This window comes from Hyperoodon ampullatus, assembly GCF_949752795.1.
Source record: "Hyperoodon ampullatus genome assembly, chromosome: 8".
In the NCBI taxonomy this organism is placed as follows: Eukaryota; Metazoa; Chordata; class Mammalia; order Artiodactyla; family Ziphiidae; genus Hyperoodon; species Hyperoodon ampullatus.
Genome location: NC_136921.1, coordinates 90,707,676 through 90,734,326, shown reverse-complemented (window position 1 = coordinate 90,734,326; position 26,651 = coordinate 90,707,676). Strand labels below are relative to the sequence as shown.

The 26,651-nt window shown below is 53.0% G+C and overlaps 2 protein-coding genes across 2 annotated transcripts; both read right to left on the bottom strand.

Moving 5' to 3' along the window:
- Positions 1 to 5,266: 5,266 nt before the first annotated feature.
- HOXD3 (homeobox D3) lies at positions 5,267 to 8,683 on the bottom strand (the record flags this gene model as incomplete). Its single annotated transcript, XM_079709657.1, has 2 exons — positions 5,267 to 6,024; positions 8,143 to 8,683. The coding sequence occupies 2 exons, from the start codon at positions 8,681 to 8,683 to the stop codon at positions 5,267 to 5,269; spliced, it is 1,299 nt and encodes a 432-aa protein (XP_079565783.1).
- A 15,459-nt stretch (positions 8,684 to 24,142) lies between these two features.
- Positions 24,143 to 25,450, bottom strand: HOXD4 (homeobox D4; the record flags this gene model as incomplete). Its single annotated transcript, XM_079709793.1, has 2 exons — positions 24,143 to 24,486; positions 25,030 to 25,450. The coding sequence occupies 2 exons, from the start codon at positions 25,448 to 25,450 to the stop codon at positions 24,143 to 24,145; spliced, it is 765 nt and encodes a 254-aa protein (XP_079565919.1).
- Positions 25,451 to 26,651: the final 1,201 nt, after the last annotated feature.

The window sequence follows — 26,651 nt, the reverse complement described above, 5'->3', positions numbered from 1 at the left end:
TTTGCCACAAGACCTGGGACAAGAAGACTTCCGTCCTATCTCCCACCATGCTGATCTCCTGGGGACCCTTCACCTGCTTCTGCTACTGCAAATGACTGGACATGCATTTACTTACCTTGGTTCTTCTTGCATGTATGGAAACCTTTTGTTCACTGTGCTTCAGGCTGGACCGGGCCTGAAAGTGGGTCTTTGAATTGTCTTTGTACTTTCCTAACTTGCCAAGGTGAGTAGGAGACCTGAGCCAAGTGTTTAGGCAGGGGCTTTGGGCCAGGTATAAAAATCCATTGGGAACCCACTTTGAGCCCCGAAAATAAGGGCATTTGTAGCTGGCGTAGAACACAAGGGAGCTATGATCACTCAGATCTCATCCTCTGTGATGATCCTCTCCACCACCAGTATCACCAGTGCAGTCAGTGCAGAGGATTCATCTACCCTTTTTTCTCGCCATCCAGGCCTTCTGCAAGAGAGGTCTAAGTGAGCCATCGTCAGAGGTGATGAGGGTGTGGCTGGCAACTCAGTCTCAGCTCCCTGTGCCCAGAGTGTCTAGGGATGGGTCCCCTCACCCAGGCCGTAGCTAAGCCCCTCTCTGGGAAGTTGCAGTGTCCTGAAGTAATCAGGCTATAGGCCTGTGGGGACTGGAGACTTCTGTCTCTCTTTTTATTTTTATTTAATATAAACTTCTGTTCACCCTATTCTTTTCTTACAGTTTCTGAAAGAAGGAGCACAGTAAGGCCAAGAGTTGCCAGATGAAGAGGACCTTCCTGGATCTAACTGGGATTAACCCGTTCTTGACTATAGGAGGAAGTTTCAACTAATTCTCAGGATAAAGTCAAAGCAGGCCTGTGACTGTCCCTTGAATATTCATGGTGTAAACAAGCTTCTGGCTCCCCCAGGTCAAGCAGAGAAACACTTTTTATTAGAATGTTGGGTTTCTTCTTTGTTATTCAAACATACACCCACACACATCCTCTTCACCCTCCCTAATGAAAAACCTCAACAGATGGGGAGCCTAGGCTCCCAAGCCTGCTGGCTGAGAAGATCACTTCACTCAAGGGTCAGTTGGCTGGTACAGAATGGGGGAGGGTGAAGGGACGAGTAGCTAGTATAGTTAATCACTATTTTTTAATACTCCTTACAGACAGAAATTCAAAAACTCCTTTTCAGCAAGTTTAGCAGCCTCCAGGGCCTGGGAAACTAATTTGGCTGATGTGTCTCTGATAGGGACTAGGCTTGGGTTGCTCCAAGGGGAAAGCACTTGCTCTGTATTCTCTCCCTCTCTCATCTGAACGCCTGTACAAAGAAATGGTACAAATGGAGGGTTAACTTAATGATTCCATCAGAGGCGGATTCTTCTCTGTCAGGTCGCTGGATAAGGCTGAGGTCTGAAAGCCAGGAGGTAGAATGTGTAGTCGCCCTTCCTTGCCACCTTTCCAGGGGCCAGGACTACTCTTCAGGCCTTTCCTCGGCAACTTCCCCACCCCCCTGGCTAGCTCAGTTGGGTCTTCTGACTCCACTCCAGGCTGGGTCCTGAGTTTCTCCTCGTAGCCAAGGCAGGCTCTCCCTCGGCCGAAATCTTTTCCCACCCCACCTCCCATTTTGCAGCTGGCCATTCCAGCTACCTCACCTCAGCGCTGCTTTAATTCACGTTTGACTGTCTCGACGGAGCAACCGGGGGCTCCCGAATGACCGCCACCCCCCCATACGTGGGCCTGGGCTTGAGGCCCCGAGCCCTTTCTTCAGGTCCCAGGAGACTCCCCCACAAACTCCCTGATCCCACCTCCCTCAAAGCGGTCTCTGTAGGACAAAGGCAGAGCTGGCCACGGCCACAGCCAGAGAGCCATTTCCTCCCCTTGCGCAGACGAGGTAAAGCCTCCTCGAGCCCAAGGCCCGGAGAGAGGCCGGCCCCTCACCACCTGCCGGTGTCGGCCCCCGCGCCGCCTTTGTGCGGCCTCCCCGCCGCGGGGCTCGTGGGAAGCCGCGCGCACAATGGCGCCGCCGCTCCCGGAAGACCCGCTGCTCCGGGCGCCCTGGACCCAGCGCCCGGTAGCGAGGGGCCAGCAGCCTCGAGGCCGTGGCGAGCTCCCCACGGCCCCCCGCGCGCCGCGCCCGGGAAGAAGCCTCGGTCTGGGATGGCGGTTTCCTTCCGCTGCAAACTTGCCCCTTCCCGCTGCAGTCCGCTCCGGGAGAAGGAGAGGCCTGGACCCGGAGCGCCATGCCGGGCCCAGGGCTCCCCTCCCCCACTCTTCTTTCTCTGCTTTTCCGAGACCCGGGAGGGAGGAGGCGGGCGCCTTCGCCGATAGAGCAGCTATTGTGACCTTCCCTCGCAGAGCGGGAAGCCAGCAGGGTGTCTACCGCCGGTGGTGGCGGGGGAGGAGGCGACTGTGTGCAAACCTCGGGGTGCGGAGGGGGTGGCACTGGGAAATAAAGGTTTGCAACCTCGGGCATTGGAGCCCTTCAGAGGGTGTTCGGTTGTGTTTAGACTCCGGTGCTTCCTAACTCTAATTGCAGGCTCAAAAGCAGCAGAATTTATGGCGAAGGCCAAGGCGGCTTGTTTATAATTTATGAAGTTTTAAATGGCCGTGCGCGGGCCCCCGCTCTCGCCCTGGCCGGCGGCCGCGCGGGAAGCGCCCTCCCCAGACTCGCCGCCGCCCGCACTCGCGCCGGGAGCCACCGAGCGTGGCCATCGCATGACGCTCACGCCAGTGGAAGGAACGGATCCATCCGAGCGGCTCTCAGAAGCCTCGGGGAACCTTTCTCCAGAGGTGAGAGAGGACCGCAGGTTTGTCCCAAGAGAACTCCCACCCCACTAGCGAGGGGCGGCTGCGGCTGCCTGAAGAGGGAGCCCCCAACCCCGCGCTTCTTTCAGCCCGAGTGTGAGAGGAGGCTATGTCAGCCGGGCTAGACACCGTTTAAAATCTAATCCATGAAACGCTAAGCCGCAGATGACACTTGGGGCCTTGCAGACACCCGCAGACTCAGCAGATACTCCTGCGGTAACACACCGCGCTGGAAAACGCCTGGAGCCATGATGCATTATGTATTTTTATTATTATTTATGGTGGGAAGAGGAGATGAGGGAAAACCGGGCTGAATCTAAACAGCCTGACAATTCATCTGTTTAATACTTAGCCAGTTAAGAAGGGTTGTTGTAATCCCTGCAAGGCAGCAAGCTCTTCTTTGATTTCCCTAATAGCTTTAAAAAACAATTTCTTACAAGACAATTGGAAATTCTGCCTATGGATGCAAATTTCACAGAAAAACAATTTTAAGCCTTGAAAGTGGGTAAAATATCCCTTCAATTGAAGTCATTTATTCTGTTGATACACTTCTACAACATGTATACTTTAAACCTGCTCGGATGAAGTGAAATTTAGCAAAAAGGATAATCCCCTCCCACCCCCAATCTAACATGCCATTTTAAAAACAGCACAGAGGAACAAGGAAACTAAATATTATTTTCAGCCATCACTATTTAGCGAAACACAAACATCCAAATAGAAACGATTGTTGTTCCACCAGAAGATTAGAAGTTAAATTATTTCCACACAATAGGAATGTCACCTCGTGTCACCGGGGATGTAGTAGGAGTTGCATTATTTGTCAAACCAAATAGAGATGCGTGGGCCCACTTTGCTGAAATACAAAAGAATTGAACCTTATCTGAAGGCGTTCTCCGAGTGCCTCCTTCTAGAGAAGCGGGTGTAAGTAGTGCTCCCCCGCTAAAACCACACTAATATTTACAAAATGGTTATAAATCCTCGAAGACGTTTTGCCCATTTTGTACAAAGAAGCAGGAGTGAACAAAGTGTTTATACTTGTTATGTTCCATTAATGAAACTTTTATTACTTTACATCACGGGGAACGTTTGTCTTCTTGAGAAATGAACTACTGACTTCTATAAGGAAAAAATCATGACAGAATTTCCTAGAGAAAAAGCTTAGGTGCATGGCTTCAAATGATTATTTCTTTTTCTGCATCTTAGCTTTTTCATAGCTCAGTTCTTCTTATGACTTCTCTTGTGTCTTTGATTGTCAGTTTTCTTTCAAAGTTCATTTTTTACTACTTAGCGCAGAAAAGTGAGCTCTGGCCTCCCCAATGTACGTGCAATCTAAAAAAGTGGATTTGTGTCTAGAAAGAGGGCAATAGAAACAGCAAAACAGGCAGCAGTGAAACACCCTACCCGGATCATCCCACACAGAACATTTCTAGGTTTGCATCCTCAAATATTCCCCCCCCACACACACACACACACAACCTAAAGTCAATAGCTGGAAGGTAATCAAGTATCTATCCCCAGAACCAATTTGTGTACTGGATTCCAAATAAGTGGAAAAAATATTTCAAAGGGTCAGCCTACTGGGGGGGCCTTCCACCGGGATTGTGCGCAAGATAAAGGTACAGTGATCTACCTGCAAGTGTGCGTGATTAACACAGATACACTTCAGACTGAGAAATTTTTTTATTCTAAATATTTGTTCAAATAGTACCAGACAATTTGAAATCAATAAACTGTGTCGAGTGGCGAGGGCTGTGGCTATTGGGAAGAGAATAACGGGTGTCGTGCCACGCCATGGGGCCGCCTGACTCTACCCGTGAAGGACAATTTGCGGTCTTAATCCTTTACATCAACTACACACACCAGCCACGGTTACAACTGTTCAAAACTACTCTCTCAACTAGTTCAGACCAAGGGGACTAAAGAGGTGAAATGTGGCCCCCGCGGCCTGGGAGCGCGTTCCTAAGCTCGGCTGGAGAATTCTACAGATATACACATAAATACATTAAGACGAGGATAAATAATCAGGAAAACGAAATGACTCGCTTCAAATAATAAATACAGATCGTTGAGTCCGATGCAATCCTTACGGGACGGGAAGAAGCATATAAATTAAGGTCTCCGCAACTAAACTAGACGCGGGCCATGCCCGGACTCTCCGGGTTCTGGACCCTCTGCAGGGCGCGCCGCCGATGGATCTTAGACTTACCTTCGGGACACCATTACCAGATTAGAGTCCCTCGGTCCGCAGTTATGTGGCACTGTCAGGCTTACAGAGGAGAATCCTTGGCGAGTCACCCAAAGCACGGCGAGCCTGGAGAGGAGGCCCAGACGCCTGCGCCTCGGCCGCTGTTGGCCCGAGACCGGAAGGCAGCGACCGGGCCAGAGCGAGGGAGGGGTCACCGAGCTGCCCCGCGGGCCCCGCCCGCCACCCCCGCCACCCAAGCAAAAGAGGTAATCGCGCCGCGAGTTCGGGCCGGTGGCCGCCGCTACAGATGCGTCAGTTTGGGGGCCTCGGGCAGGCGTCCCTGAGACGAGTGGTGGGCCGAGAGATCTGTGTAGGTGGGATGAGGGTCACACGGTCCGTGGTGGTGATTGCCGGGAATCTGCGCGGCGCAGCTGTAGTCCACGCTGGCTGAAGATGGGTGCGAGAGGTGGCCCAGGTTGAAGACAGGCCCGGATGCGGGAGCCATGGAGTCGACGAAGTTGCCGCCCACGTACACCGGGCTGCCCTGCAGGTTGGCGCTGGCGAAGCCGCCGCCGTTGCTCGCCATGGGGTGGGGCTCGAATTCGGGCGCCGCGTAGCGCTTCTGCTGCGGCAGGCAGCTGCTGAGCGGCGCCGTGTAGGCAGCCAGGCCGTACATGTTGGGCTGAGATTTGGCGAAGGCGGGCGGCGAAGGCGCGTCGTAGGCCAAGCCGGGCACGGGTGGCAGCTGGCCCGAGTAGGCCACGTGGCCCGCGGCGCCGCCGAGCGGCGGGCTGCGCTCCGGGGACTGACCGGCCGGCGAGTGCAAGATACCCTTGGCCTTCTGGTCCTTCTTGTACTTCATGCGCCGGTTCTGGAACCAGATCTTGATCTGCCGCTCGGTGAGGTTCAGCAGGTTGGCCATCTCCACGCGGCGTGGCCGGCACAAGTAGCGGTTGAAGTGGAATTCCTTCTCCAGCTCCACCAGCTGTGCACTTGTGTACGCCGTGCGCACCCGCTTGGACGCTGGGCCCGGGGGGCTCTTGTCCTCGCAGCTCTCTCCTGGGCAAGGAGGGAGAGAGAGGGTACGCTGAGCGGGAGAGGTGGGGACACCCTGGGCCGGAGAGAGGTGCTTCCCAGGCTCCTTCCTCTTCCTCCCCCCTCCCCCCACCTTAATCACGGCTGGAGCGGGGGAGGGGCGTTTGAGAGGTGAGATTCCAAGAACTCAAAGGCCCCAGGCCTACCTATCAGTGGCACCTGAAACTCCCATCCGCCTTCTGAAGGCCAACTCATTCTGCCCACCCCCTCCCCTTCAGCCTAGCCCATCATCTCGTCCCAGAGGCTGAGGAGGAGTTTAATGAGAGACTAGTAGCAGCTGGTAAGCCCTTCCCCCGTGTCAAAGCAGGGCCAGACTTCTTTGAACATACAGCCGGGAAGTGGGTTGCGGGGGGTGCGGTTGGAGGCAGCCCCAAACTGCCTTGCTCAGAGTCTGGCTCCTGGGCAAAGCACCCCAAGCACCGAATGAGGGTGGAGATCCTGGCACCTCACTCCAGCTCAGCTGCACCCATGAGCTCCATACCCAAATGCAGGGAGGTGACAAACCATAAAAATACAGCCCCAGAGTTTTAGAGGATCCAAGACCAGGCTGGGCATATTTTGAATACTGCAATGCTAGGAGCAGCAGCCTCAGCCCTGGTTTCCACCACCCCTGCCACCTCTCAGCAGATTGTCCACTCCCTCCCTGGGAAGACAAATGGATTTCTCCTGGGAGGGAGGGCCTGGGTGTGCAACTGAGAGGGAGGGGCAGGAGGAGAAGGAGCTTAAAGACTTGAAGACACTTTCCCCCTTGGAGCAGCAGCCCAGAGAGCAGCAGGCAGACCAGAGAGCTGACTACAAGCTAACTACATCCCAGGCCTCAAGCTAGCCCTGGGGCTGGGAGCAAGTTCATCTACCTGAAGAGAAAGTACATCAGAGAACACAAGGCCAGAAAAGTTCAGGAACCAAACAGGCTGAGCACAGAGAGGCAGAAGACCTCAGAGCTCCTGGCCCTACCTGTCTTCTTCCACACCCCCTAAATGGACCTACGGGAAATATTCTCAACTCCAGGGTCTCCTTTTCCAGAGAGGAAAACCCAAGGCTGCTCCTGTTTCAGAGTACATCCTCTTCCCTTAGGATATGTGCCTCCACATTCGGGATTTAATGGGATGGGGAGAACTGAGCTGGGGTGGGCTAAGTAGAGCCCCATGGTTATTCTTTGCAGACCCTCGTTGGATTCCGGTGTGTCATTTGGGGTTTTTTGTTTTGTTTTTTGTTCTTGTTTTTATTGTTTGGGCGGGGGGGTGGGGGTGGCCAGGGCTCACAGCTTGCAGGCTCTTAGTTCCCCAACCAGGGATTGAACCTGTGCCCTCGGCAGTGAAAGTGAGGAGTCCTAACCACTGAACCGCCAGAGAATTCCCCAGGTGTGCCATTTTGTAGTTTTGTTATCTTGGGCAAGTGACTTATCATCTCTACAGTTTCCTGATGGGTGTTTTATCATATACCTACCTCAAAGGGTTCTTTGGAAAATGAAATTAGACAATGTTTGTAAAGCACTTAACATGGTTCTTAACATAGCATTCCATAGACTTTAGTTCTTATTAATTTAAGCGAGTGGGAATCATGTGATATGGGCTATATAACCACCTGGATCATAGTATCTGTCTTCAAGTTTTGAAGAGCTGTTGGCTGGAAGAAGGAGTTGAGTTATGACCAGCAGCCCAGGAGAGCAGATATTAGGGCAGTATAAGGAAGAGCTGTCTATGAGTAACTATGAGACATGTCCAGCAATGACGCCAGCAGCCTGGAATGGACGTGAGCACCCTGTCACTGTAAGGACATGACCACAATCAGAGACACTAAAAAGAAAGAACAGGGAGTTCCCTGGTGGTCTAGTGGTTAGGATTCGGCACTTTCACTGCCGTGGCCCGGGTTCAATCTCTGCAATCCCTGGTCAGGAAACTGAGATCCCTCAAACTGCGCAGCACAGCCAAAAAAAAAAACTTTTTTTCTGCATGAGGAGTTTACACATATGGCCTCCACAGTTGCACTTCCAGCCCTGAGCCTCTTAATTCCTAGGCGAGCTAGTTTCTTGGGGTCAGTCTGGGGCACTTAGCCCAGGCATGAGGCCCCTCAGAGAGCTACCTGCAGTGGCACAGCTGTTCTTCTGCTTGGAGTTCTGTCGGGACTCTTTCATCCAGGGAAAGATCTGCTTGCTGATGGTGGCTGAGGAGCCAGAAGCAGTGGGCCCACCCTTGGCCTTCTTGGCAGGTACTCCACCTCCAGGGTTGGTGGGCGAGGATGGGGGCAGGGCTGGTGGGGGAGGAGGGAGTGGTGGTGGCTGCTGCTCTGAGTTCAGACCAGGAGGCTGGCTGCCACCCCCACCTCCCTGACTGTTCCCAGTGCCAGGCCGCATGCAGCTTCCATTGAGTTCAGCCCCCTTGTGGGCTGGGGCTGGCAGAGGTGCAGAGCTCTGGATGGAGCAGGCAGAGCCCGGGTAATCAGTGTCCAGGGAGTTGGCAGCAGCAGGGGGTGGATAAGGCTGATGGGGGGCACTATAGCCATAAGTGTCAGCAGCTTTGCTGTAGCCATAGCCTCCGAAGAGTCCTGGGCTTTCATAGTAAGCAGCCTTCTGCATCGTGTACTCAGGAAGCTCCGGGGCCTGCTGACCCTGCTCAAATAACATTGACCACCACTGTCTCCTTCACCACCACCTCCAATGTCTGCCAAATCCTGAGAGAGCTGGGGCAGCTCCAGGCTCCAGACAACCTGCAAAGAAGAAAAATGAGAGGCCCCAGAGGGACTGTCATTGGCAAGACCAGTCAGTATAGAAGGACTAGCCCCAGGCTCTCTGCTTCCCACCAACTTAATAGTAGGAGGATCTGAGATTTTATAAAGTTCAACTTATTTGAACCCTTGGAAAAGTCAGAAGGAATTTCTCATAAACACAAAAAAAGAGTTTCCTTTATCCAAGGGAAGGGGCTTTTTTTTTTTCCATATACAATTTTCTTTCTCCAAGATTGTCAATTTAGCCTTTGAAACTACATAGAAGAGCATTTATGGCCTGATGCATTTTAATGACTGATTCTCCCACTAGACTTTGAGCTTTTTGCAGGAAGGGACTGTGTCTTATTCACCTGCGTATTCCTAACATCCAGCCCAGTGCACCACATGTAGTAAGTGCAGTAAATGCTTGTTGAATGAGTGAATGAATGAATGGATCAGTCATTCATTAGATCATCCCAGGGTTTTGATGGGCAAAAGAAAGTCCTATAACACTCAGAAAAGCCAGAGCTCTCAAAAAAAGTATCTCCCCCACCTGGTTTCAAAATCACAGCATCTTTCACGGAGACACAGATAGTCCACTCTCCAGTGACTGGGTGAGAACTGCCCGGTTAGCTCATGGGTCAGCACTGTGAAATCTACTAGGAGATAAAAGCCAAGAAGAGGACTTAAAGACTCCCAGACTTATTTTGAGGCTAGAAAAGTTTCTTCTCTTTGGTCTACATTTTTCTAGATGCTTAACTTTGTCCTCCACTGCTTTTAAATTGATACCACTGGAAATGAGTGAAGAGATTTAGAATTTGAAATGCATGGGCATGGGCAAATGAAAAATGCTTTATGTTATAACTCTATCATTTTAATCCTGCATCCATTGTATAAATAAATACTACTATTGACCTCTGCTCTGGATCATCCATTCCACCCCACCTCCCACCCAATCTACAACCAATGAGAGAACCTCTCTTGGCATGATGAATGGACCCAGAATTAGAAGAAGAAGAAGAAAAAAAACTAAGAAAAATTCTACCGCTTTTGTGTCCTCTGACTCTTGATGGGGGGCTTACCTTCTCACCCGCCCCCCTCTTCTCCTGAAAGCCCCTGATGAGTTAAAGTATAACTAATACCATTCAACCACTTTCATCTGCTTGATAAAGAAAACTCATAGGTCAGCTCCCAGGTCTGAATTCTTGATCTCATCTTTCAGGCAGCTTTCCTTCCCCCAAACTCCCTGGTTTCCATCAGGGACATCATGATGGACCACATTATCTAGACAACTTATGTAGCCTAATGGATTTGACCACTAGTAGTAAAACCACTCCTCCATTTACTCATTTCCCCTACACTTTCACCAAACAGCCTAACTCAATTTTTAAAATTCTTCATATTAGCCTTTATTTGGTAGTATAGTTGCCCATTTTGTTTTCAAATAAAAGTGAATATGCCATTAATCTCGATAAGAGAAAGACCCTTCTCAATGGAATAACAGAATACTAGGACGTCATGTTTTAGGAATAGTTTCTATTGTTGTTCTTAAACTTATGTAATTAGGATATCTACCAAACAAAGCTGGTCTTAATCTTTCTTTCATTCATTTTCTGTATCATTCTCTGACTATTAAAGTTACTGAATATTAAGTGGACAGCTACATCCTCATCCTGTGACTAATATTTGTATGTATTTGCCCACAGGCCAAAGGACTACATGTACTCCGAGTCTGGTTAAATCTCTGGACTTTTCTGGGATCCTGCTTCCAGTCCTAAACCTTGGGCCCTCTGGATGTCAAAATGGTCACATTTGACACTCAGACCACCAGAACTCGCTGCTGTTTCTCTGTCACTCCATTTACAGCAGTGCAAGCAAAACATCCCCCCTCTTGTCTCCCAGGATGACCAAGTTTATCTTGATAGGTAGACCAGTCACATTAAAATAGCTTCCTTAGGAACTGACCAAGTCTTTGAAACAGATAGCTTTACATATATATTTGTTCCTATGGCATATTCCTAGACAAAGCTCTGTGCATGTACCTCAAAAGTGCAAATACTGGGCAGCTCCATGAATAAGCACAGAGTCTGTTCTCCCACTTCTGTTTTCATTGTCTTAAGGAATTTCAAGGGTCACTCAGTGATGATCCACCACCCAAATGTCCAACTTCCCAGAGGCAAGGGCAGTAGCTCTCTCCTCACTGAAAAGGGCTTTGCAGCCTCTCCCCACCCCCAAAATGTAGAGCCCCAAAAAAGTCATCTTTCCTAAAACAGAACCTGAGGATATTGTTACAAAACTGGTTTAAAAAAAAAAAAAAAAAGCTTATTTCTTTCCAGAAATCGCTACTCCTTGTGAACTCTGCTTGAACCTAAGAAGCAGGAACGGGTCATAAATCACTTGGACAATGGTCAACTGTTCAGTGGCTCATCTTTTCGATCCCCCCCCCCCTTTTAAGGCTTTCTTTTCTCGCCCTTTGGTACCTCTGCTCATTTGGGCCCCCGGACCCAAATGCCTTGGGGTGAAGACTAACTCGCGTAGGGGGAGGGGTGGTTTTCGAAGTCCTCAGCTGCCCTTTCCTCTCCTCCTCCCCTCTACCTCCCAATCCTGCTCCCACCCTACAACCAGCAGCCCCCCCGCCGGCCCCCCAGCCCCCCGGCCCGGAACACCGGCCGAGGCAGCCTCCCCAGAACCCCGCCGGCACCATCCCCGGCTCCTCCCGGGGAAGGGGCACCAAACGAGGTTTGGCTGGTTCTTTCTCGTGGTCCCGGGAATTTGCCCAGCTCAGCTCCGAGGCCCAACCGCAGGCCGGGAATGCAAGGCCAAACGGTCCCCAGCCGGAAGGAAGGCGGCCTCGGAGCGACCACCGCCCGTTCCCCGGGCCGTGGTGGCCCACCGCACCCGCCGCGCCTCCGAAACAGCCGAACCCTGATGCTTGCTCACTGCACTTAATTCTGCCCCGGATCAATACCTAAATATGATACCGAATAAATAAAAGGCGCTCACAGCGGCCGGGGGACGGAGTTATTAAGCAGCTGGAGCTCTCACGGTGCATATCAATGCACCTGTCATTGTGGTTTGTAGCAAAATTTATGACTGCGAGCACGGCTGCAGTAAACGCTTCAGTAAGGGATGAAAAGAAAAACACTTCCCAAGGCCTGGCACTTTTCAGAAGTGGAAAACAGGCTCCGCGTAGGAGGAAGCGCAGCAAAAGAATTCCCTGCTCCGCACTTTTCCCGGCCCCGCGCCCCGCGAGCCGGGGGATTATATAAAGTGGCCGGTACCGGCCTCTCGGAGCAGCTCTGCTCGGCGGCCAGACGCGGGAAGGGACGTGCGTAGCCTGGCCGGGGGCCGAAGACCTGCCGCCCTCCGCGGCCTCGGGAGGCCGGGAGGCTCGCCGGACGCGCGGAGGCCGGCCCCGCGCTGTTCGCCCGCCGCCCGCGGTGGCGGCGCAAAGGCCGAGGGGACTGGGGAGAGAGACGGCTGCAGTCGTTGGGCTGTGACTAGCGCCGCGATCGTCGTGAATCCCGGACGGGTAGAGTTAGACCGTGAGACTCGAAAGAGAAAGGGGAGGCGTTGGAGTGCCGGTTGCTTCTGTTCCTCTCAATTTTTTCTAAGGTTCGAGCTGGCCTCGGTTCCTCTCTGTTTTGCCTAAATCAGGGCCTTGGAAACCCACAGATCTCTTTCTGGCGGACACCAATATTGCTGGGCATCCCCATTAATTCACTGGAAGCTAGCAACGCTTCTTCCCTTCCTGTGGGCTTTACTACCTCGGGATTTCATTTCGAAGCTACTTTTCGGGTTTGCTCAGAATGGGATGTATTTACCGCAGAGCTGGGGCAGCTTTCCGCCCACGTTCTCCCGATCTCTCAGCCAGAGCTCTTCTGCCCTACGGGAAGCCCTGGACGTGCCTTCTAAATCACTCTTATTTAGCCCAGATAACTTAATACGTAATACGCCCTGCATTTAAGGCACTGGGCTCACCCCATTAAAGCGCCATAAATTTGAAGGCCGATGATCGGTTATCATGTAACCGGCGGCAGTTCACACTGAGGTGATCCACTTCAAAGCCGCCCTTTGTTTTATGTCTTGATGTATGAATCCTGAGATGGCTACCTCGAGTTGCAGGACAAATGGAAATGTAGTGGAAATTATTTTTAAAAATCACACCACTCACCACAATGTATGTGTGTGTGTGAGAGAGAAAGATTTTTCTAATTTTGTTTCTAACTCTATGAAGGCTCTTCGGGTTCCTTTTGATAGTCTATTCTGTTGAGGTGATCTGGAACAAAATGGAAAATTCTCAGTGGCAGCCAGTTCTTTCTTACAAACACATGCAGAGACGCATTACTCCCTTTAAGGGTGTCATAATCAATGTCACTATTTTACATGGTGTCCGCAGCCACTCCAGGCACCTTCTTACTGGCAGAAAGGAGATTCAGTTGGCTCCTGGGGAGCAGGTGGCTTCTAACACCAAAATCCTTGACTGCATGGGAAAAGTGGGAGGCAGGACAGTAGGCAAGGGCCAGAGCCTCCGCAGGGGCTAAGCCAAGTGGGTCAGAGGCACAGGGAAGCCATTTCTCCTCCTCCTACTCCAAACAAGCCCTAAACGCCCCAGGTTCCCCAATCCCCCAGGTCAAGACCACCCCTCTTAGGAGCAAAAGGGAGGGACTGTGCAGGACTGGGATGGGAGGGAGGCTACAGCACAGGGCACCAGAAAAGGAGGGTGGATATGTAGATGGGCCTGGGTGGGTCCTAGTCAAGGCTCCCACAGGCAACCACAGTGAAGAGGGAGCTGGGTGTTATTTCTTGGTTTGTACATTATATCTCCGATGATTTCCCTCAGCTTATTTTATTCCAATAGGTACCCACCACATTCCTGGCCTGGGCTGCCCACAATTGGGCCGAGTTTGGGCTGCAAACCGCCTAAGAAGCAAACATCCCTTCCACCTCACCCCAAAACAGACCAAGCTGCCCACCACTGCCTGTGCTCAGCGGGTGCCCGCCCCGGTCAGGTGAAAGGAGAGACGCAATCCCCCCTCTTGCATCTGCCCTGTGCCAATTAGTCGACTCAGTAGTTTGCAAACACCAAACTGCGCCCGGGAAAGCCCCACACAAAGCGTCAGGGCCCTTCTAAAGACCAGAGCGCGCAGCCATAAGCCTTTGAAGTGACCTTTGGCTCAGGCGGCAATAACTCACCCCTTAATGAACACCCAACGGAAGCGCCTCGGAGAGATCCCGTACTGGTAGGGCTCCTAACATCGCGCCCGGGCTTCAGCTCCCCAGCCAGCCCCAGACCCAGGGGCTCCACTTCACTGAGCCGGCCCGGAGGGCCGCTCGGTGGAAGCACGATGCACCCAGGCCCTCGGACCAGATCAGCGGGTCCCGAAGCCACTTTATATGATACATTCACGTGAGCGGACGTCAACTTTCGCCGCTTGGTTATTTATTTATTTATTTATTTGGAAAAAAAGAGTTCTTTAAAATTAGGAGCTTCCCCTCAGAAGAAGGGCTAAATTGGGAGGCCACCCGGTGCCGTGATTCCCCCGTGGCTGTAGCTAGATTATTTTTTCCCAGCCGCGGAGGAACAGGGTAAGTTTGCTCCCGGGGGTTCTGGGGTGCTCAGTGCGCTCTGGGCGCAGGAGGCTTGGGAAGGGGAAAGTAAAGAGGACCCCAAGGTGGCCAAAGTTGGGCTACCCAGAGCCCCCACCATCTTCTCCCGCGCTCTTTCCCCAGCCCACCCAGCACCCAGCACCCAGCACAGTCCCAACCAACTTCAGCCTTCTGCTTGCCCAGAATCGCAGGCTTTATCCGGCTGGCTCTGGGCCACCAGCCTCAAGTACCCTTTCCACAGCCAGGAACTGGGCGAGCAAGCGGGAGGGAGACCCGTCTGAGAGCTGTCAAGGAAGAGCTGGTCCCCAGCAGACCTGGCCCTAGACCCCATCCCCCACCGGGAAAAGTCTTTTGAATAGGGAGCCTTGGTGCAGATTATTGAAATTTTCGGGGAAGTTATAAGTGAGTGCTCCATGGGGCCAAATGAAATGCTGCTCGCAGTAATTGGATTCAGCTGACTAAGTTGGCAGGCGCGCAGCTCCAAGGCAGCGAGAGAAGAAAAATGTCCAGCGACTTTAAGTTCTGATGGAGCCAAGCGCTGGAGACTGACAAAACAACTTTACTGCTCTCCTTTGACGGCAGCACCCCTGGAAGTCGGTCCCTCTCCGGCTGGGGCCCGTCCCAACCTAGGCTAAGGGAGTGCGCCTTGCTTTCTGGATCCCTTCCCCACAGAGGCCCAGTCTGGCCTTGCCCTGCGGCTCCCAGGAGCATGGAGACGCTCACTCCAACTCATGGAGCGGCTTTCTCAGGCTTTGGCCCCGGGGAAAGACCCAGGATGACCTGTCCTGTCCTCTCACATCCAGGAGCCACAGGACACAATAAACAAAAGGATGGATGGGATGCAGGAACCAAAATATGATTTAGTTTTCATTTTGGGTTCTTTGAGGTTAAGGACCCAGAAGCCCTAAACCTTTTCTCTGCCACTATCGCAGTCAAAAACCAGATTAGTGAGGGGGAGGAGCCTCCCAAACTCTTTTGGGTAGTTTGGGGGTTCTACTGAATTTGGGGGAGAAGCTTGAATAGCACTTTAACCTCGCAAGAAGAAAATATTAAGCCAACAGCAAGAGATAAAGGCATACGTATGTGGAGCTAGCTCCCAGAACAATGCAGGGAGCTGGCTGGTCACACAGTTTATTTTAAATACGTATAAATCAACCTGCCTGCACCCAGCCAGGCGGCTCAAGACATGGAATTAATATGATGCTCCATCTTACTTTGGCAGTGACAGTGTAAAAAAAAGTTTCTTTTTATCCATTTCATTTTCAACCCGTTCTCATAACTGTACATTTACCCCCAAAATACCTCCTCCAGCCCCCAGCCTCCTCACCGGCCCTCTCCTCAAACTGCCACCTCCCCCCACGATGCCACCGGCCACCTTCCCAGCCTGGCAAGGTAGTGTGTCCTTCTAAACCTTTGGGTAGGTGGGGAGCATCCCCACAAAGCGCACCTCCTTACGATTAATCACCGTCCTGGATGTATATGTAGAAGTGTATTTAGGTCTACGAGTGCTGTCTCACCAATTGGCAATCATCAAAATCACAGATCACACAAAATAAATCATATTTAGTATCCCACTCAGGGCAGCAAGCAGCCCCGTGCCCGAAGATTTCATTTTGTCATGCAATTGCTTACCTGGATCCCAATTTATCATAAACCCGGTGTCCTCGGCCTCAGAGTGGGCGCCAGTGGGGGGCAGAGCTAGCCTTCCCCCTTTGTCTGCAGACAACACTGTCCCAACCCTGGTCTTGCGCGCTCGAAGACGCGGCCATATACCCGAGCACACGGAATTCCCGGTAGAACGGAACCAGACTGAGGTTCAGCTACCAATAAACGCAGGAAGAAAGAGTTCGTAGTCCCCGCGCCGGCTTTGCCTGCGCTGCACGACCGTCGGTCCACCCGCCCGCCTGTCCGCTCCCAGGCCCAGAGCGGCTGCCACCCGCGCCCCCACCTACTCCTGGGTTCCTGCCCAGCCCTCCCAGGCCCCCCAGAGCTCGGGGTTTGTTTTCCTTTCGGAATGTGGCCCTTTCTGGATTTGAAGAGAGCCCCGGAAACCCCCTCATAGTCGGCAAATACAGACGCTGCCTTCAAATGCGAGCATATTTGTTCACGTGACCCCGAGGGAAGATTGTACTGATTGAGGCTGAAACTTTCACGCCATCCAGCCCCGGAGCGCAGCCAGGCCTGGGGGCTGGGAGGAGGGGCAGGAGACGTGGGATCTCGCGGTCCCTTCCCTTGGGCAGACAAGGGTGGGTATGGGGCGGAAGGAAAGCCCCCATCCCGCGGCTCGGGAGTGACCTAGCTCCAGCCTGGCCGCCGGCAGTGGGATGCGAGCGCTGAGAGTCTCTTCCCACACGACCTCTGACCCTGGCCCAGCCTTCCATCAGGCTGGTCCGGGGATTGGAAATTCTAGAGGCTGCCTCTCTTACGGGCGTCTCCGGAGGCAGCTGTGGAGTATCAGAGGCCCAGGGTTCGCCTAGCTCCCCGGCCGCGCCCGGTACTCCGCATCCTCAAGCACCCGGGCAAGGCGCAACCTAGTCGGAAGCGCCGCTCTTCCCCTCCCCGGGGAGGCAATTACGTTGTGGCACAGCGCAGGCTCCGGCCCTAAGGTGAGAGGCTCCAGCCCACAGACCAGGCTGGTCACCCCGAGGAACACTCCTCTTCACCACCACCACAGTTTGGGGCCTTGGCTCATTCCGCGGGCGCGGCCGATGAGCCTACACTTCCAGAGCCAGAAAAGGCGCAGAAGCACGGGCCGAGACCCGGAGCGTTCTCCCCTCTCTGTGTCTGGCGAACTCCACCCAGGTCCTGCGCGGCCTGGAGCCGCCGAGGCGCGGAGTCGCTGTTTGCCACGACCTATGCGCCTCCAGATTCAGGCAGGGCCCACGGATCCCGCAGGCCCAGCAACCGCCAGGCCGCGGCTTCCCGCTTCCTGCGGCGCCTCCAAGAACGCGAGGGGGGCTGCGAATCAGTCCTGGCTGGGCTTATCTGGGAGAAGAGGGAGCTTCTATTTTAGAAATATTAAATCAGGATAGGTTTCCAGCACTCTCCGAGTGGTTGGGTGGAATTTACGGTAACAATTCTGCCTGCGGGAAGAAGAGTTAAAAGCTCCCGGCCAGGGCGAGCAGCCAGCCTCCAGCTCCCGGCTTGCGGTGAGCCCCACGGCACTACCCCAACTCGGCCCGCACCCCGGAATCTCGCACCATCTGGGGGTGTCCATTCCATCCCCGAAGTCTCGCTTTCATAGCCAGCTCTGCTTCTTAGCGGCATCGGGCACGGAGCAGATGCCCTGTCGCCACTTGCAAGGTCTCGGACAGGCGAAGGCGAATGTGCCCGGCAGCCGCGGAAGAGCCAGGGAGAAGCGGGTAAGATCCTCCGCATTCCCACTCCAGAAGCACGGGAAAGTCCCGGAGAACAGGTCACAGGCTGGAGCCCCCAGACCTGTCAGCGAGCCCCTCCTTTGTTCACCCGGCCCGGCCTGGCTGGAGGCCCACTCGGGGCGCCTCTTGGAGTCGGACCGTGGGCGCCCCCAGTCCACCCTCACCCGGAGGACCCCGCCCCCTAGCCGCCCGCCAGGGGCCGAGCAGCCGGCCCGCAGTAAGTGTTAATCTCCAGCCAAAGAGGGGGGCTGCTTTGCGGGAATTTGTCTCCAGGAAAGGATCTGAGCCTTCTTCAATCGGAGCATATGTTCATAGAGCAATAAACCGGAAAGATTTACAGTCCTCGCCCGGCCCCCAACAGCCTCGCACCCTTTCAGGAATTACTTACGATGATTTATCACACCAACCCGGGCAATTGTCACACTGATAAAATAGCCCGGGCCGGTGCCCGCCAAGCCCGGGCCTTGGGAGGCTGTTGGCTGCCGGGCTGGCGGCGGGGCTGAGGAGGTTTTTTGTGGGTTCCTCTCTGGGCCTACCAGGGGATGTCGGGGTGGGTGGGTGGGTGGGGTTGGGGGGTGGGAGGGCAGCCAATTCTCATTGAGAAAAAAACGCAAGCAGCTCAGAGAAAGCGCCCGGAATCTGCGCCAGAGTCACTTGCAAAGCACATAAACATTTGTCATCTTTGAATAATTGAATTAATGTGTTATTGTTTGAATGTATAATTCACAACGGAGGAAACTTTGTCTCTGTCCTGACGGGGAAATACACACACACCAAAAAAAGAAATCAAAACACACACAATCCCAAAACAACCACCACACGCAGACAGCCCCCCAGCTCGCCGATGTCATCCTCAAAGCCAACTAGAGGGAAGGAGGCAAAAAACAGAGGCCCTCCACCCCGGCATCAGGGCCGGAGTTTCGAGCTGGAGGAGAATGCCCGCTGCTGCCCCCAGCACAGATCTCCGGCAAGCTGGGGGTGGGGTAAGGTGGGGTGGGAGTGGAGTGGTCCGTGGGACCTCGCAGCTCCTTGGAGTTCAGGAGAAAAAAGGCTGAAACTGGAGCCAGCGGGAGAGACAGCTCCTGCCTCTCACCCTGGCGTCTTCCCCCCCAACCCCGTTTCCCTTCCCCCGAGGCTACTTCCCCTCACCCCAGGGTCTCCCATTCCTCGGGCGGCGGGGACTTCTCCCTGCCTTTATTTTAGATCTTCTCCCCAAATTAAAGATACAAAAATCGAGGGGAAGACGGGCAAACTCCTTGCTGGGGTGACAGAAGCAGCAGAGCGTGGGTGCGTGGGTGGGTAGTGGGAGAAGCAACACGGAAATCATTATCTGTTGGTTGAAACCTGCCTGGGGTAAAATTTCAACTCGATTTTATAGCCTTCCATTATGACGCAAAGAAAAATTTACGACCCTCGCTTGAAAAGAGGGCCGAGGCCTTTTCTCACCGGTTTAAGAATAGGCAGCAGATGCCGTGACAGCGACCATTGTTCCCGGTAGACACAGGCGACCGGGCAACCTCGGCCCGCGTGCGCCAGGCGCGTCCCCCAGCCGGGCGGGTTTTTACTACTCCTGTCGCCTCTGAGCAGCCCGCGCGCACCCTCGCCCCTCGCCCCCCGCACACCCTCACACACCGTCTCTCTCTCTCTCTCTCTCTCTCTCTCTCTCTCATACACACACACACACACACACGCACACACACACACTCGGCGGCTCTCAGTAATTTTTCATAAGTGCAAAGCTTTGCTGAACCAAAGGTCACCATCCAAGCCACTAACAACTTCTCGCCGGCGCACGGTTCCAAATCAGGAAGCAAAGGGAACTATTTGTCAGTGGCCTGACAGCTAAGTTCATTAAGGATTTAAATCAGAATAAATAAAAGTCGCGAAAATATTTACCTGCCGGCCGCGCTCCCGCGCCCGCCGCCTGGGGCCGAGGGTGGAGGGCTGGGGGCGCCGCACGGCCCCCCTCGGCGGGTGATATTCTTGGGATCCCTGCACTTTCCAAGTCGGAGAGAGCCCTTTGCGTGGCAGATTAATGACGACTCCGTGTTTCTTAAGGGACGTGCTGAATTAATTATTTCACCAATCACGTGGTCGGGACTTGTAGAAATCTATTCTTATCATCTTCCTCGCACTTTGAAAATTCTCCGGGTTATGAAAGGCCCTCCCCCGGCTGGCGGCGAGCCCCGGCCGCCCAGCCCGGCGCGGGGGGCAGGGAGGGCTCCCCAACATGGCGGGCGCGCGGGAAGCGCAGTCTGCCGAGGGTCCCGATTTACTGTACTGTACTCCGGCGGGCTCGGCTGTGCACTCGCTTCCTCCTCATCCCTGCCCGCGACTCAATACACACAACCGTACTGATGTATTGGTGGGCACAGGAGGAGCCATTAACCAGAAGACGGGCAGAGAACAATCATAAAATGTGTCTGAATATTTAAACTTCTGTCTGCGCACTTATAAATACACATGTCCACGCGTCTGAGGCGAGCCCTTCCATATATTAAGGACACATGTCCGATTTTATGCATTCTGCTCATTTCCTGTCGCGAGTAAGTCCCCCTCCCATCCATTTTGGGACTCCTGTCTTGGCCCCCTCTTCAAGGCGAGGCCAAGACGTGAAAAGCCCTCGTGAAAAAAAACAGCACACGCCACTTTTTATAGTGGGGAGTGTTTATTGTGGTCTGGAGGGCGGAGGGGGCACTCGGGGGAGGAGGCGCAGGTGCTGGAGGCCCCGGTGGGGCTGAACAGCACAGGAGAAGTAGAAGGAGCCCAAGATTGGAGACCAGAGGGGTGAGATCCGAGCAGCCACCCGCCAGCCCCAGGTTGGCCCAGAACCCAGCACCAGACACGCCCTCAGAGTTGGGGGTCCAGGAGATCTCTCTCACCCACCATGTCACAAAGAGAGACCGAGGGGGCCTGGGGCTGATCCGGGCCATGCTGAGAGCCAAACTGGAGCCTCCTTTTAGCCCGGGAAGTTACTTATTTTCCTTTTAAAAAATAATGTCCACCCCACTGCAGCCTGAATCCAGCCTTAGGCTTCCCTTTCTCACAACATATGATGGCCAAATTGGGAGTGTGTAGGTATGGGGGAGGGGAAAAACGGTAGAACTGCTAAGCCTTACACAGATTAACCTTCACACATCAGGCACATTACAGAAAATAATAAATTGTTTATATCGGATGTTAGCTTTTAGAAGATCTAATGAAGAATGCTTCTGTGGAGGCACCAAACAGGAGGGAGATTTCGCTACACCTTTTATTATTTCAAATATAGATCAATGAATTACATCAAAACTACAGGCAACAATTAGTATAAATAATACTTTAATCAGTGGCAGCAGAACATTGGTCAATTCTATTAAAAAAGCATCTTGTGTGAACAGACACCATGGGGCTGACTGACAATGTCATCTCCCAACAAAAGGCTGCAATGGACAAAGTGAGATGGGAGTCTGAGGAGCTATGTCCTCACCAAACACTTCACTCCCCCCAGTCACGACCCCAACATTGAAAAAACTCAAAACAAACACTTCTGGCTCATATTTGGGGGAACAAACTGGAAACAAATAAAAGCAAATGGGCACTGAGGCTTTCTACATCTAGCTTTCTCCAGAGTACGTTCCCAGATGGAAACTCATTTCCTTCCCTGCCCTAGGTGACTGGGGGGCCTGCTTCTTCCCTGCCCCACTCCTGTGGGCCCAAATGGACGCTGAGGTCCGATTGGGACCTCAGGGTTGAGGGCCGCCCTCTGGGCCATCCAGGCTCCATTAACATTTCAAAAGACAATCCCTAGAAGAGGAGAAGGAGAAGTGAGACTTATAAACAAACAAGTTGTTTCTCTGATTAAGTTACTTTCCAAAGTAGTGGGGCTATTTTTAAGAAGGACCTTGGATTTTCTTCATCAAAACATGCCTCTTGGCTTTCCTCTGGGGCAGGGGTGAAGGCAGTTAAGTAGTTTGGCATTTGGTCTGAAGCTGGGGTGAGTAACCTGAACTTCTGGGAAGGGGGAAATCTATATAATAATCTTTGCAATACATATGTAGTTGGATGTTGTGAAAATATATATTACCCCCTCCCAAGGAGAAGGTTCAATGTATTCACAGATTCGGGTTTTAGGAAAGAATCTGAGCAACTTTCCAACTTGCCTAAGGATAGCGGCCCTTTTCAAATCCTACATCCAAAGACTGCTCTCCATGTTCGAGGGGGAAAAAAAGAAGAGAAGGGTAGTTAGAGTCCAAAAGGTTAAGGGTTTAGAGGTCAGTCCTCCTGGCTGAAATACAGCTAATCGAATAGAAAATTTGTCCTCTGGATGAACCTGATTCTGTAATTTAGCCGAACTTCAGTAAAATACCTTTTCAGCTTCTCAACGTGAGGGCATCAGAAAAAAGACGTCTTGACTATGTATGAACTCTGTGCTTTTTGTCATAGAAACAATGATGCGAATAATGCAGGAATATCCATCTTTAATATCCCGACGTGGCGATATTCAAGTATTGCCATGTGCAAGTCTGAGAGCCAGGCTCACCCCAAGGAGGAACAAAGAGCTATCCCTAGGGTCCAATACAAAAGAGCAAGGCTTGGAAGACACTTTAGAGAAGTGGAATTTCAGCCTAGGGACTCCAGTGAATACCTGCCCTCAGCTCTCAGGAGACACAGAACCAAAGAACATGCCTGTAGAGGAAGTTTTTTTTCCCCCTACACTTAATATATACACTTAAATATATTTTGAAAATTACCTCTGAAATCTTCTAAAGTGTTCTCAAGCACTGAAAAAATAGCCCCAATTCTGAATCTCCCTTTCAAGCTCACCCCGTCTCCCTCCCCACTTTTGTGACTTTTCGGTAGCTACAACCAGGGGTTTCTTTTTGGAGCCCGAGGCTTTGCGGTTTAAATTTCTGAAGCCTTGTTTCATTTGAGTCTATGAACTCTGGCCATTACCTTTGACTCTTTCCCTTATCCTTAAGGGTCAACATTTTAGAAAAGTGAGCTTTGAACCCTTCCCAGGCAAGGCATAAGAAAAATGACTGAAGAACATCTCTCTGTTGTTTGACAGCGATTGTTTTTAAACCACTATTCTCAAGGCAAGGGAGAGGAGAGGGCCTGAAAACTTTTATACTTTCACAAATTCTGCTCCAAATTAATGGGTTGAGGAAAACTTCCTTAGATTTGTTTTTAAAAAATTAAAACTTAGGGAAAAAACCCTAAGACCAACTTTTGTGGACTTCTAGATTCAATTAGTTTTTCTTTCATTTTTTACACCAAGACTTCCTCACCTTCCCACTTTCTCCCCAATGCACATTCCCTCTCCCATATAGGCAGGCCATACACCAATGCCTATAAAATACTGCTATATGGGGTATTTGGGGACATTTGGAATCCAGTTGGAACAGAAAATTCAGTCATTATCTAATGACCCAGAACACAGAGGTTTTGTTTTCTTTCCCCATAAGGAAAATGTTGGACCATTTGTTTCTTTCTTTTTTCCCTTTCCTTTAATCACCCAGAACTGGTTCTAAGCACAGCGCTGAAAAAAGCACATGTGGAAATATATTTTCAGGAACTCAACTTTGAGTGGATCCTTTGCTTCCCTCCGGAAGGGTTAAGGGCCCCCTACACACATTTCTGGGGAGTGGGGAGGGGGTGGAGTTCAAAATGCCGGTTACAGCCAGAAGTCAGTCCACGCATCTCTTGATTCTGCTCCCTGAAACCCAGCCCCTTTCACCATGGTAAGTGTTTTGGCGATAAGATGTCAGTTATTTCTGCACCCCAATTCCCCAACAAATAAATATTTAAGCAAATATAATCTAAACATACAACAACCCGTTTGCACTTCCTTCTTAGACTCATTTCTTTGGGCATGGGGCCACCGGGAGAAAAAAAGTTTTTTTTCACACTGGAAATTATACAGACAACCCAAAAGTTCAGAAATCCTGGCCCAGCCCTCCTGCTTCCACTGAAAGCACCTAGCGCAGGGGTGGCCAGCCTTCTGCCTCAACACGCCCACATTATGAAACCACAAAGATCCCTGGAGGTGACGGGGGGAGGATGTTCAAATTCACACTGGGATAAAGCATCCAACCTTCATTTGCAAATTCAAAATCCAACAGCGGAGATTTTCAGGAGTTTAATGACTCGCCAAGGTTTTATGTTCTCAGTAGCTCCTGCCATTTGATAATATACTTAGAGAGAGAATCCCGCCCCCCCGACCCCCATCCCCGCTCCAGGGAGGGGGCTACCCTCGGGCAGGGTGCTAACCTAGTCCGAGGGCGGCCTGCCTGTCCCAGGTCCACCCTACAGTACCTTAGAGCCCAGGGAGGTGACAGCAGGCCCGGCCTGCCCCCGCAGCTTCGGCTCAGCCGGGAGCTCAGGGAGGGATGGGCCCAGGGTCCCCACTTCTATAAGGTCGTCAGGTCCGTGTGGTGGTCCTTGGCCAGCGGCTGCAAATGCTGGCCAGGGGCAGCTGAGGAGGAGCAAGAGGAGGAGGAGGATGAAGACGACGACGACGAGGACCTGCCTTTCGTGTTGGGCAGCTTGTGATCTTTTTTCCACTTCATCCTCCGGTTCTGGAACCAGATCTTGATCTGGCGCTCGGAAAGACACAGGGTGTGAGCGATTTCAATCCGACGGCGCCGCGTAAGATACCTGTTAAAATGAAATTCCTTTTCCAGTTCTAGGACTTGCTGCCGGGTGTAGGCCGTCCGGGACCTCTTGGGCTCCCCGCCGGTGTAGTTGGGGTTCACTGCGAGACAAGCAGACCGCACAGTCAGGTCAGCGCCCGGCCTCGGGTTAGGCCACAGCCGCTCACTTGCTGGCGCGCCCCGCGGCCCGGGCCCTCCCCGAGCGCTCCTGGCCCACTCCCTGCCTCTCGCCCGCCCGCCCGCCCGCCCTCCGAGGCGCACACGCTCACTCCCACCCACCCCCTGGGACTCACCTGCTCCCCCGGGCTCTCGGGCGGGGATCCCCAAACGTGCCCCCATCTCCCCAGCGCACCGCCCGCTCCAGCATTCCCAGGCAGTTTGGAAATCCCCTCTTCCACCACGTTCCCTCCGCTCTGAAAATGGAGTCCTCCCCCACCCCACCCCCATCTCCACCCCCTTTTGCGCCCAGAGCCAAGCAGCCAGCCACATGGTCCCGGCCTGCTCCCTCGGCTATAAAAATTTATGGAGAGAGTAATTGCGGCGCCCATTGAAGCCCCACACGCCCCCACCCACTCGCACCCCCTCGCGGGGCCCAGGCCGCCGGGCTGGGGTGGAGACTGAGAGGTCCTGGGCCCGTGCCTTACCGGAATTCACGTGCACCTTCTTCATCCACGGGTAGACCACGGCCGGCTGCTTGAGGGCCGTCCCAGGGGGCGGCTGCTTGGGGCCGCCCGGCTGGCTGCAGGCCTGGGCGCCGGGCAGGGGCGCGGGCGCGGGGCACGGCTCTCCCGGGGCACCGTAGTGGCCGCTGGGGCCGCCGGGTTCTTGCCCGTGACCCCGTGTGGGCAGTGCCGAGCCGGGCCCGGCGCCGCCGCCTGCGAAGGTCTGCTCACCGAAGTCGGGCCGTGGGTAGAGCCCCGGGGGCTGGAAGTCGGCCCCCTGCGCGCCGCCGCCGTAGTAGTCAGCGCCCTGCTCGCCTAGGTAGCCACCCTGCAAATATTCCTCGCACGGAGGAAACTTGGGGTCCACATACTTGGAGTTCACCATATACGAACTCATGGCCATTAATTTCAGAAGGTAGAAAATACTAATTTTTCTCGTGTTGTCTTTTTTTCTCCTTCCATAGGGCCCTCCTACTTGCTGTCAACTGAATAAAGTTGGCGGCCATGTGACCAGGCCAGCCAATAGCGAGGGAGTGAGTTTATCACCGGGTTGGTGAGCATCTCATAATTTTCACAAATTTAACTAAATAACATACGTGTAATCAAGTGACTTGCCATGGCACATTTGAGGGCCCCCGCCAGATGTTAAAGTAGTTCTAATCCCAGCATCCTCATTCCCCACAGGTAACCCCAGCTTTTGTCTGCCACTGACTTTGCTAACCTCCAGTGCCCTCGCCACTCACCCCGCCTGAAATCAGCCCCCCAAAATGGGCACAGTTCAAGGGGGAATGAATCCTCATATCTGTCAGGGTGCATGGCATCAAAAAGTGGGCGGAAGAGGTGGCTTCTGAGTTGGGCAGAGAACCCCAGGCAGGCAGGACTCCCGCCCACCCAGCCTGCGGAGCGGGGACTCTGCCATACAAAGGCCGAATCCCGGCTTTGTCTTCATCAGGGTCACCCAAAAGTTACTACAATCTGGCTGGCCTGAATCAAATTAGGCAATGAGTAACTGCCAAGCTTTCTTCGAGGCCGGGGTGTTTCCAGCCAAATCTTGGCCCTTGCTGGTATGGCAAGAAGCCTCCGTGATGCTCTAGCCAGAGCAGCTGAAGGGTAGCCCAGGAAGGTGGTGAGGGCACCCCCAGCTCACCCAAATGGACCCCAAAGGACCCTAAACTCCTTCTGCCCAGCTCACCTTCTTCTCACATGGCAGTAATGGCCAATGAGTCCCTTCATTGGGCACCCTCCAACTTTATGCCCCTGGAGGGCAGACCTGGGGCTGGGGCGACCTGGACTCCCACCTTGCTCCCCAGTGCCCCCAAACCTAACCCTATGGCCCTGCATACATGCAACCAATTAGGGGTTTACACAGGGGGCCCTGTTTAAAGGTGAGGAGCTTCTCCAGGAAAAGGCTGCTGTATGTCACCAGGCTCAGACGATCCTCCTGGAGTCCAAGGTAGTAAAACAGAAAGAGGCGACTGACCCGCCGGCTGCCTCTGGCCTCCACTTCTAATTCTGGCTATTGCGGAGAAATGTGAAGTTTTTGCATCGACCATATATTCCCCTAGAATCGAATCTGTGACTACGTGGATACCACACAAATTCGG